We start from the raw sequence: 15,044 nt of genomic DNA, 5'->3' as shown, positions 1-15,044 counted from the left end.
AACTTTGCTATAGAAGAGCTGGAAGGTCAGTGTTTTCAATTACAGATGGTAGTGCAGATACCTCGTATCAGATTCTTGATCGTGACATTACTGGTGCCGGTGGACAGAGTTAACCTCCTGCAGGCCACATCATCTAAGAACTACAAGCACTGTTCAGTTAGATGGAGTGGCTGCAGTCACATAAGTTAAGTCAACTAGGGAATGAGTGAGATGTATAACAATTTCCTCAAAAGCATATTATAATCTCATTTATTTATTTATTTAAATGCCAGTTGAAGTTTTCAGAAACAGCAATGTTTTCATTGTTTTGACTGAGAGACCCCTGACAGCGGCTATTTCATATACTGTTTGTTTAAATATAGAATCAAAGGAATATGGAAATGCTATTATGTCCTCTCTCGCTTGTGTCGGTCGGCTATATGAAGCTACCTCCAGCTGCAGGTGAGTTAAGCACTGGAGAAGGAGCTAGTCTGACTATGTTCAAAGATTAAAAAAAAACAAAAAAAGCACCTCTGAAACTCATTGACAGGATTTATGCACCATCTGCCATGTGACTATTTTTTGTCCAGGAGCAGTCACTTCCTGGAATCTTGTTGTCACCACGAGGTTGCGAGCCAGCGGAAATGCAGGCAGCTAACTCCCATGAAACTGCAACATGAGGTTTTTACACTTTGGATTAAACAAACAAGATAGAGTGAGTTAATTAGTGAGCTTTGGAGGTACAGATTTTCCTACCTTTGCTTGGTGTTTGCCCTTGTTTCCAGTCTTTCAGTGAAACTAAGCTACCCTGCTGTACAGTAGGCTACTGTACTTTCTGTCTCTGTCTCTCCATATAGATAACCTTAAAAAATATGGAGCTTTATGCTCTCTCTCTCTCTCTCTATATATATATATATATATACTGTATATATACATATTAAAAAACTGGCTGCTCACTCAGAAATGGTTCGTTTTTTTAATTCAAGTTACATCACATTTAAATATTAAAACATTTAATTTCACTCAGAACTACATGTACTCCATCTTTCTGATGCAAACACCCCACGCATTTAACAATGATAATAATAAGTGTTCTGGCAGGCATACTGATGATGTGTAATGTGAATTAAAACACAGGGAGGTCAAATTATGTAGTCATTTTAAAAGGTCAAATCTGTTTGCTTCTCTGTTTGTCATAATATGAAAGTTTCAAATAGTCACACCATTTGTGTGTATATACATACACATATATATATGTGTGTGTGTGTGTGTGTGTGCATGTGTACACACATTGCCCTCTCTTTGTGTTTTCTTATCCTGCTAATAAAATTAGGCATTCAACCAGTCTAATGTGGTGTGAATGTTCATTTAACGCAAATCAAGATAGCTCAGCCTTTAGTATTTGCACCATCTCTACTTTGATTATCGATTTTTCAAACCCATTTTGGCTGACTCCACATAACCCTTTTCCTTGCCAATATATTGCTCCCCTCATTTCCTTCTTAGAATTTATTTCCACTGAAACGTTTCTGTCTTTCAGAGCTTTCTGTTTTTTGTGTTTTTTGCTATGCTTTTCTCTCCCTGCTTTATGCTCCTTTTGCTCTGTATCTTTTGCTGTCTCCCCTCCCTCTGTCCTTCTCTTTCTCTCCTTCCCTTTTTCTTTGGCTGCTTTTCATTCTGTTTTCTTTCATTGTTTTTCTTTTCTTTCTCGCCTAGGGACCCCATTTTTTTTTCTCTTCCTCTATTCAGGTTTTCTTTATTCTCCTTTCTGAATAGTTGTGGTACTTTAAGGGGAAGGGGAAGGGGAAGGCGAAGGAGAGGGGAGGGAGGTTAGTTTCAGTCAAAGCTGCAGAACAAAACTTCCTCCCACACCACATGCAGTGTCTCTTGGAATGAGTTTGTCACTGACTTGAAGACACACTCCCCCTCCTATGTATACCACCATGGATGACAACCCTACAGTGATTTGGTATTAGGCCAGCAGACATACACATGTTCCATAGTGACAATTGTCCTCTTAAATATCAAAGGGGCATGTTGTGAATGTGTGTCCCAGTCTCTGTTTGTGGTTAAGCGGTGTTAGTTCAGTGTGCAGTATCACATGGTGACACACGATGTGGTGGTGCGTTAAAGCAACCACAGCTGTGTGTGAATACGATTATCTCCCAACTGAGGTGCGTAGAGGGAGGCATTTGTGCTTCACAAGAACATCTTCATCACTGCAGAGAAATGACAGGCTACCTTACAGGAGGCAGCCCCACGTCGAGGAGCACTGCTTCCTCAACGGCTTCGCTCTCAGTGGGACTCCACTCAGATAAGCACCAGAGCAGACCACTAGTAAATCAAAAATAATAAATCATAAGTGCCAGTTTGTAAATTTGTTGACGTACACTAGCTGTTGATATGGAAATGGGAAAATAAGGTGTGTGTGTGTGGGGGGGGGTCCATTACTGCACTCCTGAAAGACAAAACCACAGCAGCCAGTTAATCTCCAGATATCATGACAGAAATGATCCCTCTTTCTTTATGACGGTAAAAGACTAGAGCCTCCTGCACCTTTGGTTTCCATCTCACAGTCACACACACACACACACACTCACACATTCTACCCAAGACAATTTAATGCATGACTCAATGGCATTGAAAGTGGGTTGGATAAATTGGAAATGATTAAAAATGCAGAATTGACAGGGAAACCGATAAAACTTTCTCTCTATAAGTAAGAACCAAAAAACCAGCATGATGGAATGGCAGGCTTGAAGGGGAGAGAAAGGTGAAAGACAGATGAAAGTGAAGAGAGATAAAAGCCGGAGTGAGGAGGGTGTGGGATAAAGCAGGAGGAAGGGAGGCAGAGATGAAAGCAAAATGAGAAAGATAAGAACAGAGTGAGAGAGACAGAGAGGGAAACGGAGGAAGAGATAGATAGTGTACAGAGCAGAGAGAGAGGTAACCATGGAAACAGGAGGAAGGTACAAAAGAAGAGATAGACAAAGGGTTTGATTTAAAAGAATGAAACTTGGACGAAAGAAAAGTAATTCCGACTGAAATTTGTTACCGGGAGGTGGAGGAATAATACAAAGGAGTGACGGCCATAGAGGGACAGTGTCTGCTATAGCCAGTTTGAATGTGGTCGCCTCTAACCAGCATATAAGGCACTCCAGAGACCTCTAGTGTTAATAGGCTTCTGTGGTTCATTGTGGGCCTCACCTTGAGTAAATCTGGGGCCATTTCACTATGTAGGACACTTGCGCCATCGTCGAAATCATGTCTTTCTGTCTTTGTGTACATCTGTCTGTAGCGCCAAGATCTCAACACAGACGGAGAGGATATGGTGAGACTGTACAGTGTATTTTATAAGCATACTTTTCCATGAATCACATAGCAGGAAGAGACTTCAGAGCGACTAAAATAGGATAAAGTACCTTGGTAAAATTCCTCTCCCACCTTACTGCAATGAAAAACTGCATTCCTGATAAGAAGATATGAGTTCTCCATGGTCCTACATTGTGTTTGCTGACTTACTGAATGAACTTGAGGTGCATGTTGAAATCTGTACTGTTGACTATCCTTTCCTGCTGAATAAATGCAATGCACCCATATATTAGGATTCATATTTGTATATCTATATAGAGTTACAGACAGACAGAGGGTTTTTATTCTGTGGTTTTTGAGTCTCTTGTGGCTATCCCTCTTTCTCCCTTCCCCCTCTCTGTTTTTCTCTCCTCTCTGTCTTTCTCTTTCGTCCTCTGTCTCTGTTTCTCTCACTCGCTACCCCTCCCTCCCTCCCCCCTCCCTCTTTCTCTTGATCTCTCTCTCCTCCTCTCTCTCTTGCTCTCCCATGCCCCCCTCTTTTTCTCACTCTCTTATGCTCTCTCTCTCTCCCTTCTCTTTCTCTTTTTCCTTCCATAGCTCTCTGTCTCACTCCCTCGCCCCCCTCTCTGTTCCTTTTATATCCTCCTTGCTGAATGCTCTTCTCCTCTCCTCCCTCAACTCTGTCTTTTCTCCTTTATATTCAGTCTTTTTTTTTTTCAAGCTCTCCCCACACTCCTTTCTCCAATGTTGTCTCCAAGCAGAGCTATTTCATTGCTAATATTCTGTCTTTCCATTTAGTACCCCCACTACAAAATGGAAAGAGTAATCTTTTATTTAGGGTTTTTTTTGGTTTTGTTTCTTTCTTTTTTTTTGCTGTGGCCATCTCTGCATCCTGTCTTACGGTTTGCATGAGAATGATTTGTTGAGTTAAATCACGGTTTGATTTGTTTGAATATACAATACAAAAATGGGGTGGAAAACAAGCAAGCATGGAAAGCATCAATGTTGAAACAGAAATGCAGAATACGATTCAGATTCTTGTTTGTTTATTTGCTTGAAGTTGCAAGTGATTCACCTATAGTCTACCTTGTCTAATCACATATGCCTCACATACATTTTAAGTTGCACTCCTTTGCAGCAGCGAGTGAAGCAATACTGATAAAGACTGAAGCTTTGTGGGTTTTTTTTCAGTTTGTGTTCTCCTGTCTCTGTGTCCAGTCTGTTCTTACTGACCTTAATGGAAGAAGCTGGAGGCGTGCAACTAGGGTGTGGCTGCTTTTATACACTTTTGCTATATTCCATCTGCATTGCTTAGATTCAAGCTGTGTGATTGTCTGTTCCGTGCTTATGAAAAAGCCCGCTGTGCTTTTTTTTTTTTTGTGTGAAAGCTTAATTATAACAGCTAATCATGCTTTAGACTTACTATTATATCAGCATGCCGTGCAGAGGTGAGACTGATCCAGCACTCGAAATAACAGAAGGTGTGTGGGCTTGCTGCCTTAGACACGGGTCTGAGAGGAATGGCTGGCTAAAGCATCAACATCAGTCCAATAACTCAAAGTTCAAAACACAGAGCGAACTGATTCCTTTCTTCTCTTTCTTGCTTTCTGATCACAAGAAAATCCTCACCTGGGCACTGTAGCTATAACGACCCTATACCCAAACCTACACAGCTTCCAGTTTGCCTGACAGCGAGAGGATGTTGAATTATAGCCATCACCTAGCACAGCGTCTCACACACAGTCAGAGCAAACTCAGGCTGCGTGCAGCCTGTCACTGGGCTGGATGAAGAAACAACACTGACAATGCGAGCTCACTAACAGACACAAAGTAGAGTGGGGTGTGCGTATAAAGAGACTAATCTACAGCTGGTACGCAACTGAGTTTCTCCAGCATATTGTCGTTCGCATTTCTACTAACATATGTTTTAACCAAGATTAAAAAAAAAAAAGAAGAAGAAAAATGGAGAGTTGCCATCAATGAGTCCTCTGTAGTTTTATGATTCATTGAGCTTTTCTCAGGGGTAAAACAGACAGCTGATATCTGTATCTGCCCCTCACCCTCCCACCCCCTTCTCTATCTTTCTCACTCCCTCACTCTCTATCTCTAACTTGTTCTCTTCCTCTTGTTGAAAAAAAAAATAAAAAATAAAGTTACAACTTTGACCTATATCACAGAGAGGATGTGACACTGCACCGCATGGTTGTCCCCCTATAGATAAACAACACCGAATCAGGACGGAGGTTTTGAAATGGACAAGAAGTCGCTGGTAGAAATACAGTAAGTCATAGGGACGCCTGTGTCAGAAGTGTGTTGTTTCAGGGCTGTGGGGAACTGAAAGCGTGTTGGTGTCAGTGGTGTGTGCGCTTGTCCCTGATCTCAGACATCAGACAAATGCGCACACACAACCACGCACAAACACACATTTGAAATCCCAGTTGAGGGTTAGTACGCTTGAGAGCAGGGCAATGGCTTACTTCCCTTACACTCTCTCTCTCTCTCTCTCTCCCTCTGTCTCTCTCTCTCTGTCTCACATGCACATAGGAACCTGTATAATCTTAGAAATGAATGAAATTTTACGCTTATTATCCACCGTAGCCTTTTCCACTATTAGTTTTCCCTATACAGGCAAATGTACCCAAAGTAAATGGACAAGTGAGCAGGTTTTGCTGTTATGAAGATTCAGGCCTGGAAAGGAGCCAGTGTATTTCTTCCCCAAACTTTTGTTGTCTGTGTCTTTTTCATTTTCCCCATAGGCTAGTTCTGTGTTGTTTTATGTACGTGTCCCTTGTTGTTTCTTCCATGTGGTTTCTTTGTCTTTCAGCCTCTTATCTCTTTGTTTCTTCCCTTGCTCTCCTTCTATTTTCTCTCCCATTCTCTCCCTCGACTTCCTGCTATCTCTCCCCCTCACTCACACCCTCACTCAATCTCTTTCTCTTTCTCTACCCCCCCTCCCTCCCTCCCTCCCTGCCTGCCTGCCTCCCTCGCTCTCACTCTCATTCCCTATCTCTCCCTCCTCCCCCTCCGCTCCCCTTTCTCTCTATCTTTCTCATTCTCGCAGCACTCCCAGCCGCTGATGATTGATCAAGGTTTTCAAGGTTTGCCCTTTCCTGTTATTTAGTAGGAAATGTTTATGCACGGTCCTCAGCCCTACAGTCACAATTGGCATGTGTCCACACAGTGTTTGTCACGCTCGCCTGCACCTAAACATACATTTCTTAAATGCACTTTTTTTATTTTCTCCACACGTTTTCCCTGTGTTTACTAGTTAAAAGGTAAGGTAAGCTCTCCTTTAATACAATACCTGTCTAATTATCAGGATCATCTTCAGTGCCGACTACTTAAGCACACAACCTGTACTTAGCCCGCAGGTACTCTGCCGCACTGTTTCTCAACACAGCCTGAAAGAAATCTGGAAGTTCAATAGTTAATGTCTTCCCTTGCTGTTTTTCCTTTTCTTCACTCTCTCCGTCTCTCTATCTCCTTTCCTCTCTCCATTCCCTTTGCTCTCACCCCCCCCCCACCACCACCACCACTCCCCCCTCCCTCCTCCTCCTCCTCTCTTCATTCTGCGCCCCCCCGTTCTCTTTTCTCTTGCTGATGGACTCTTCTTTTTTATTTTCACACTCCACCATCCCCCTTTTTTCTTCTCTCTTTTTCTCTCTCCTTCTTTCCTCCACCCCCCCCCACACTTTTCTCTTTCACTGCATTTTCTTTCAAACCTCCCTCTATCTCTCTTCCCATCCCCACCCCCTCTCCACCACTCCCCCTCCCCTCTTTCTCTTCTCTCTCTTTTATTCTTTCTTTCTCTTTCTTTTGCCACATCCTTTCTTATGCCTCACCCCCCCTCCACACACACACACACCCACCCCCCTTTCCCTTCTTCCTCCTTTTTGCTGCATTCTCTTCTTCCCTCCCCCACCCCGGCTCTCTTTCCTCTCTCCCTTTTTCTTTCTGTCTCTCTCACTCCCTCCCACCCACCCACCCCCACTTCTCCTCCTCTTCCTCCACTCAGCTTCATTCCCCCCTCCCTATGCTTCTTTCTTCCTTATTCTTTCTCCCCCATGTCTGTCTCCCTCCCTCCCTCTCTCCTAACTGCTTTTCTCTCCTTTCTTTCTTTCTCTTTTCTTTTGTCACTCATTTTTTTTTCTCCTGAATTTCTCAGACAGTATACTTCATGCTGTCTCAATAGTTAATTAGTTTGAATCTAGAAATAATAGCAGCAAACTACATGAGCACTGGAAAGTTAAAATTTTAGCATTTCTCAGACACTATCTGTCTGACTGTTTTGCTACTGACAGACGTACCTCTAGCCATAGTCTCTCTGAGTGTTTGTGCATGTTGCGAAAGTGTGAACGTGCCTCTATGTGTATATGTGTATCCTTTCTCTCTCTCTCTCTCTCTATACATATATATAGTTTTATATATATATATATATATATAAACATGTTTGTGCACGCGTAGACTCACATATATCTGTCTGGCGTACACAGGGAAACTACAGATTTTATAATTGTGCATTTGAGTGCACACTCACAAAAAAGGAAATGCAAAGTATGAAGTGTGATCAAGAAAAGATAGAGCTTGTGTCTCCGTGTGGCTTAAAGAGAAATGTGTGTTGAAGGGTCATGCTGAATTGTATGTAGTGAGAAAGGGGAGATAAGATGTGTGTGTGTGTGTGTGTTTGTAGGAGAAAAGAGAAGAGAAAGGGAAGTGAGATGGGAAGGAGAGGGTGGGAGGAAGAGAAAGAAATGGGGTGATGCTGTGTCTGTGTGTGTGTGTGTGTGTGTCTGTGTGTGTGTGTGGTGGGGTGGAGGGCTGGAGGGGGGGGGCAGGCACAGTCAGTTCTGATAACAGCAACAGTAGGAGGAGGATGAGCCGTGGGACCGCCCCACTCTCCCACAGATATAAATAGGAGGTGGATTTTTTTACTCCACTCATTTCTCCTGAAGGATGAGATCCCTGAAACACCTCAAACATCACTCCAGGAACAATGTGGTGAGTTTGTAAGCTAAAGATGGGCAAAGAGGTGTTGCTGCTCTGGGCTGGGTGTGTGTGTGTGTGTGTGTGTGTGTGTGTGTGTGTGGTGGGGGGTTACTTGTTGTGCAGTTTGTTAGTTAGGTATTTACACTCTTGTCAGTGTGAGGGGAAGAGAGATTACTTTTCACGTTCATATGAGTACCGCAGTGGGAACATCTTTTCAAAAAGACAAGAGTTGTGTTACTATCTCTGCCTCACGCTTTCTGCTGCTGCTCTAATTGTTTGTCCTTAGGTGTCTTTCAGATGCAACTTTAAATGTGAAAGTACGGACTCTGGCAATTACTACCCTACCTTCTTTTTCTCCTTGTCATTTGTCTTTTTCTCTTTCATTTTGTCAGCCTTTCATTTTGCTGTGCTTTTTCTTCTCTCTCTGGCTCCCCCCCTCCTTCCCCTCTTTCTCACTCACTCACTCACTCTGTCTTTCTGTCTCTCTCCAGCCCCCCCTCCCCGCACCCCCCCCTCCTTTTCCTTTCTCTCTTCCCTCCTCTCACATGCTCACTCAATCTCTCGTTCCCCTTCCCTCCCCTCCCTCCCCTCCCCTCTTTCTTTATCTTTCAGCCCCTCCATCTCATTTCTGTCTCCGTCTCCCTCCCTCCACTCCTCCCCCGCCCACAGCTCTTTCTCCTTCTCTCCATACCTCCCTCCCTCTCTTTTCTCTTACTCGTACACACATACACACGCTTTCAAATACACACCCAGTCTCTTTCCTTTTCTTTCTCACAAACACACAGTCTGTCTCTGTCTGACTACTTTAAAAGCAGTAATTATAAATGACGTGGTTATCAGGGCATCCAGGTCTACTCCCCTCTACCAACACACACACACACCTTTATTCTTGCACTATCTCCTCTTCTTTTTTTCCCTTTTCTCCATCCACTCTTTTCTCTCAGTATTGTGTCAGGTAAGGAAGCAGCTCTTGCCGTTTTGTATGAAACAGACTGAAGAATAGTGTATAGCCTGGCAAGAAAGTAGGGGTCAAAGCTTCTCTCTATACCTTTTCCTACTAGTCAGATACTGAGAAATACGCTGAGAAATAAGCGGCTTACAATGCTCACTTCTCCTTTACCACAGAGAGCCAGTTTTGGTTGTGCCACAATTTCTTATCCACAGTTTCACTGCTCGCCTTTTACAGGTGGTGCAGTAAACATGTGCATGTGGGTCTGAAACACTTTAGAACCATACAATTATGTTAGCAAAGCTTATGCATTGGTGTGGAATACGGAATGAGCTCGAAGCTCAATCGAACGTCTGTTATGGATATGAGACTGCCTGGCGGCATATATCATCTTGTTAAGGAAGCCCAGTGTGGCAGCATTATGAAGTCGGCTACGGTGAGTGTAGAGCTGAGACGCTTTGCTCCTCATGAATGGGACAGATAGCTTCAGTGATGAGCTGACTTTGGTCAGCCGGGCTGCCCCGGGACCCCACAGGAAGTACTGAGGACAGTCCACGGAAGTCAACTTCCTGGCTGGACCTGCATCCCTTGTTGTGTTCTTTATTATTCTAAAGCCTGTCAAGGAAGGAAACGGGGTGCTAACACAGATCTGCCTTATCTCCTCAATCGAATGTTCTGTGGATTCAGAGCAAAGAAACAAGGCGTAGTCCGAATGCGGCTTACAAAGAGTAACCCTTAAAAACATTACCTTAATACTCTCCCGGAGTCCTGGAAAAAAGGAAGGTTGTATCGCTTCTGGCTTTGGTCTGGTGCATTGAATCTTAAAAACTAAATAATTTGATAATTTCAGTATTAGGGGAACACAAAACCTTTTGTTTGTATTAAGAGGAAGGTTACCAATATCACGAGGCTGCTATGAGGAAATGTGGTTATATGAGGAAACACTGTGTGAGGCACAGTTTGCAACAACTGTATATAATAATTTTAAAGCAAGACCCAAAGTTTCAGTTCGTTTTTTTTAAAAACTTGTGGTACGTTTTATATGTGTCCTTCTAGGAGGAGGAGAGTAGCCGCTTGGTGCGGACCTTCCCCAAGATGACTGAGGGCCAAGTGGACGTGGGCACACAGACAGAGCCTGTGGTGGTGCTATCTCTGGCGCAGGCAGCCGTTCTCGGGCTCATCTCCCAGAATGAAATCTTTGGGGCCACCATCGCACCTAATGGCTTTTACACAGGAGAACCCAGAGAATGTCCTCCTCCTCCACCTGAGGCAATGGAGTATGAGTATGCTGACCAGCTAATAGGGGCCAATGGGGACTACCTGGCTGAACCTGCTGGGGAGCCTGAACCCCAGCCCCACTGCAGTGAAAGAAGACGACCTGGGCCTCGAGGGAGGACCAAAAGGCCCAGAAATGATGCAGATTTAGAGGGTCAAGTACACAAAGTATCAACTCCACAGACTCAGGTTAAAGGTGAACACCTCGAGTCTGATTCCCCTCCTTCCTGCATTCTCATGGACAGCAGGCGTAGTCCTGGCAAGTCAGAGGATCCAGTCACCCGACAAAGTTCTCTGAAAGAGGAGCAGACCTGCGGAAACTGTCCCTCATGTGTGAGAGATACATCCAGACAAACAGAAGGGCAGCCAGAACAAGAACAAGAAGAAAATACTGGTGGAGAAAAAGTAAGAAAGGAAGAGGAGCTGGTTGTGGAAGAAGAAGAGGAGGAGGCACTAAATCTCAAGACCACTGGAGAGAGTGGCAGTCCTCTGGAGAACCGTTATTATGAGTCCAATGAGGTGGCTTATGAGTCTGCTGATATGGCACTGCCAGGGGAGTATGAGGAGAACAGCCAGGCCATGCTGTGGTCTGACCCAGAGGGCCTTGCTAGGCGAATGCAAATTGACCGGCTGGACATCAACGTACAGATCGATGAGTCTTACTGCGTTGATGTGGGAGAGGGTCTGAAACGCTGGAAGTGCCGCATGTGTGAGAAGTCATACACATCCAAATACAACCTTGTAACGCATATTCTAGGCCATAATGGAATTAAGCCCCATGAATGTCTACACTGTGGAAAACTCTTCAAGCAGCCGAGCCACCTCCAGACTCACCTGCTCACCCACCAGGGAACCAGACCTCACAAGTGCACCGTTTGTGAAAAGGCCTTCACGCAGACCAGCCATCTGAAGAGGCACATGCTGCAGCACTCGGACGTCAAGCCCTACAGCTGTCGCTTCTGTGGCCGTGGCTTTGCCTACCCGAGCGAGTTAAGGACCCACGAGAACAAACACGAGAACGGTCAGTGCCATGTCTGCACCCAGTGTGGTCTTGAGTTCCCTACCTACGCACACCTGAAGCGCCACCTGACCAGCCATCAGGGCCCGACCACATACCAGTGCACAGAGTGCCATAAGTCCTTCGCTTACCGCAGCCAACTACAAAACCATCTGATGAAACACCAGAACGTGCGACCCTACGTTTGCCCCGAGTGCGGCATGGAGTTTGTCCAGATCCACCACCTCAGACAACACGCTCTCACTCACAAGGTACTGGCAGCGCACACCCTTGCAACTAAGGTACTGGGACCCAGCGATGTGCCTTTGTCTACCAGTTTATGTGTTCAAAACCAAACCCAGAGTAGGCTAGCCTTATGCAACTGCACAACATCACTAAGCCTTTTAGAATAGAAAAATGTAACACGTAGGGGGAAGGGGAGGTATTTCGGCTTCACTCATTCAGAGTTCTCTGTATGAATCTTCATAGAAAAAGCATGATGCACACTTGCAACAGAGCTTTTCTTCCAAAACCAGTTGCTTTGTAAACATAGTCTTCAAAGGCCTTGAGTTTTTTTTTTTTTGTGTGTGTGGCTCAACCCCCCACTTGCATGTATTTTGTGCTGTGTGTCGTTTGCAGAGCTGCTTCCCTTTGTGTCTGATGAATCACTCTGGCCCTTCTCTCCATTTCATTACATAGTCTGTTTTATTCTATAGGGGAAAAATTCTTTTCATGACTTTTGCTTTTGTTAAATATTGAAATAAGAGTTAAATAAATGTTAAAACCAAAGAAAAAGTTTATTCTTTCCATTGTTAGACTTTTTCCCCTCTCTGTCTTTCAGCACTACATGACAGCTACATGAGTTGAATCAAAAGCCAAAATTTATGAGCTCACACACAAGTCCTTGTGTGTGTTTTTTTTTACCCTCTGACTCATTTTCCTTTGAACCATACTTTTAGCCAAATTAATTAAAGGCCCAAATACCTTTTGTTTCTCGTAGGGTATGAAAGAATTCAAGTGTGACGTCTGTGCCAGAGAGTTCACCTTGTCTGCCAACCTGAAGAGACACATGTTGATTCATGCCAGTGTGAGGCCCTTCCAGTGCCACGTCTGCTTCAAGACCTTTGTCCAGAAGCAGACCCTTAAAACGCACATGATCGTCCACCTGCCGGTCAAGCCTTTCAAATGCAAGGTGAGTGAGACAAGTGAAGCTTCACTTCAAGACAAATTAGGTCCTGCTATGATGGAGCAGGGAGGGATACTGACTCTTTTCCTCCTGTCTCTCAGGTGTGCGGAAAGTCGTTCAACAGAATGTACAACCTCCTCGGCCACATGCATCTCCATGCCGGCAGCAAGCCCTTCAAGTGCCCTTACTGCACCAGCAAGTTCAACCTGAAGGGCAACCTCAGCCGACACATGAAGGTCAAACACGGCATCATGGACACTTCAGTAGATGGACAAGGTGAATAGCTCCATCCATTATCCTTAATCACACTCTTTTCTTTGAAACACATGAAACTCCCCAATGACATTTGAATTTGTTGATGGGTTATGTGTGGCCAATTTCCTAGTGGGACTGTTCAGTGGGCTTCATGTCGCATTATTGTCACTCAGTCTGTCCCTAATGCACTTTGACTCAGCATGTAGTGTATTCTAGTGGCCAAGTGTTTTGATGTTTCTCTGTCACTCCCTCCCTGTGTGTTTAGTAAATATAGCAGTGCCTGGATTAGACATGCCTGTCTCTATCAGTAGAGACTGATACTGAGGCAGGGGAGGAGGGGCCATCTGTCCTCAATGAGGCTGTGTTTCTTTAGGAAGAGCTGTATGTGTGTGTCACTGAGAACAGACAGGGATCACATCATATGTGCGCCTTTTCTTCCTTCTTCAGAACCCCCCCAGGACACAGAAGGCCAGGAGGACTATGAAGAGGAGAGCTTTGAATTCAGCGAGCGAGAAAACCGGGCTAACAACAACAATACTCCAGAAATTGCTAAACTATCTCAAATAGAGTATTATAGCACCTATGGGAAGGGCACAGGGCGCTTCAGCACTACATGAATTATTAAAATCACCCCAAATTGAATAGAAGTGCAAACTAAAGAAAACGCAGTTGTTTTTGGTTTTTGTTGTTAAAGGCATAGTGCTTGGGTTTTTCCTTCAAGAATGAGAACAAACCCGGCAAACTGCACATTCATATGCACTGGAATCACTTGTACAACACAAAATTTGGAAATGTATACTTTTTACATTATTAAATATTTTTCATCTCAAAAACACAGCACATCTACTTAATAAATATATTTGACAAAAATGGACTGTCAAAAACCGGGACAATTCGGTGACAAAAAAATAAATAAATGTTGTGAGCTGCTTAACTACAGGAACACTATCTGAGCCTAATTTGAAAAGCACATTTTTAGCTACAAGCATAAAAGCATACGGTGATGTTACTGCACTTACTCATTCAGACAATCCCGGTCCTTCTCTCAGTCTACTGGGGCAAGCTAATGTGAAGGGTTAAAGACGGGAACAAGTATTGCTGTGCATTTCACATGCCAAAGCATAACAATTTACTTTGATTCATACTGTGATAAATTAAATCTGAGGTGTGCAAAATGAGTGATATTCCACTGCATTTGCAATCCGTGTTTTACTGTATATTATTGTACAGAATGTATCAGTCCTCTTGTATGCTGGCTGGTACCGTAACCAGTGCGTTGCACTGAGGACCTCTGTGTCTACTTTTTAGGTTTCTGCATTAACAAGCATCACCCTGTATTGATCTCTAGTCTATGAATGTAATTGTTTCTGTGGAATGTTTTATGATGCTAATGAAAAGAAAATCAAAATACCTTTTTTTTCTTTTTCTTTTTTTAAAAAAATGGTAGGATCCCTTTACCAAAGACTTGGATCAAACCTTGCAGCTATCGGCACTGTAAGTCTCTCTGCCTTGCTGTTGTGTTGAGCTGGGACATTGGATTTCTTGGGGTCCAATCGCAGACCTCATGAAATTACATTCAGGTTTCCCACCATCCCATCTGTAGATCTCTTTAAAAGATTACCACAGAGAACAGACTGTGGCACAGCTTTCTTTCAACCAAACCTCACCGTTTTCTCCTAGTCCAGGCCTTCACATACAAGACTGCAGTATTTTTGAGAAGCAATGCAAACCCTGCATTTGTTTTCCAGTTGCGTTTTTTTTTTAAATAAATAAATAAATGGATGAATCTCAACAAGAGCTGTCCCAAAAAACTCAGAAATATTAAGTGCCCCAGTGTGTCTGCAAGAGCATGCCATCCATCATGCTGTACACTGGTCTCAAGTGATGAACGACAACCTCCCAACATGTGACAGGGCCACGGACCTTGCAGAAAATGATTTGGGAAATGCTCAATATATTCAGTTTCCCAGTGCTTAGCTTTTCAAACTTGTAAACTGCAAACAAGGTATCCATCTGCAATGTTGATAGAGCGCAATTAAAATAAAAATGCTCAATTTTGTGAGTTTTTCAGCTTCTGTGTTCATTCCATCACTGTTTTAGTGATG

At 43.7% G+C, this 15,044-nt stretch overlaps 2 protein-coding genes across 5 annotated transcripts in view; one reads left to right on the top strand and one right to left on the bottom strand.

Moving 5' to 3' along the window:
* Positions 1 to 10,284, bottom strand: part of sema4ba (sema domain, immunoglobulin domain (Ig), transmembrane domain (TM) and short cytoplasmic domain, (semaphorin) 4Ba) — an 81,988-nt gene extending 71,704 nt beyond the window's left edge. The window contains exon 1 of the mRNA XM_046393073.1: positions 9,975 to 10,284. The gene's annotated coding sequence lies outside the window, so the exon portion shown is untranslated. The remainder of the gene's footprint in view (positions 1 to 9,974) is intronic.
* On the top strand, positions 8,234 to 14,998 carry znf710a (zinc finger protein 710a). 4 transcript variants are annotated; one of them, XM_046393076.1, is made up of 5 exons: positions 8,234 to 8,289; positions 10,283 to 11,800; positions 12,499 to 12,690; positions 12,786 to 12,960; positions 13,387 to 14,998. In XM_046393076.1, the coding sequence occupies exons 1-5, from the start codon at positions 8,245 to 8,247 to the stop codon at positions 13,554 to 13,556; spliced, it is 2,100 nt and encodes a 699-aa protein (XP_046249032.1). In that variant the 5' UTR covers positions 8,234 to 8,244; the 3' UTR covers positions 13,557 to 14,998. The 4 variants fall into 4 exon arrangements, with proteins under 4 accessions (XP_046249032.1, XP_046249030.1, XP_046249031.1 ...); XM_046393074.1 differs by lacking the exon at positions 8,234 to 8,289 and adding an exon at positions 9,263 to 9,662; XM_046393075.1 differs by lacking the exon at positions 8,234 to 8,289 and adding an exon at positions 9,267 to 9,662 and having other exon boundaries at positions 10,283 to 11,770.
* Positions 14,999 to 15,044: the final 46 nt, after the last annotated feature.

Source organism: Scatophagus argus, chromosome 7 (assembly GCF_020382885.2).
Source record: "Scatophagus argus isolate fScaArg1 chromosome 7, fScaArg1.pri, whole genome shotgun sequence".
Taxonomy (NCBI): Eukaryota; Metazoa; Chordata; class Actinopteri; family Scatophagidae; genus Scatophagus; species Scatophagus argus.
The sequence above is the reverse complement of the archived record's forward strand: the minus strand, read 5'-3'. Positions and strand labels throughout refer to the sequence as shown.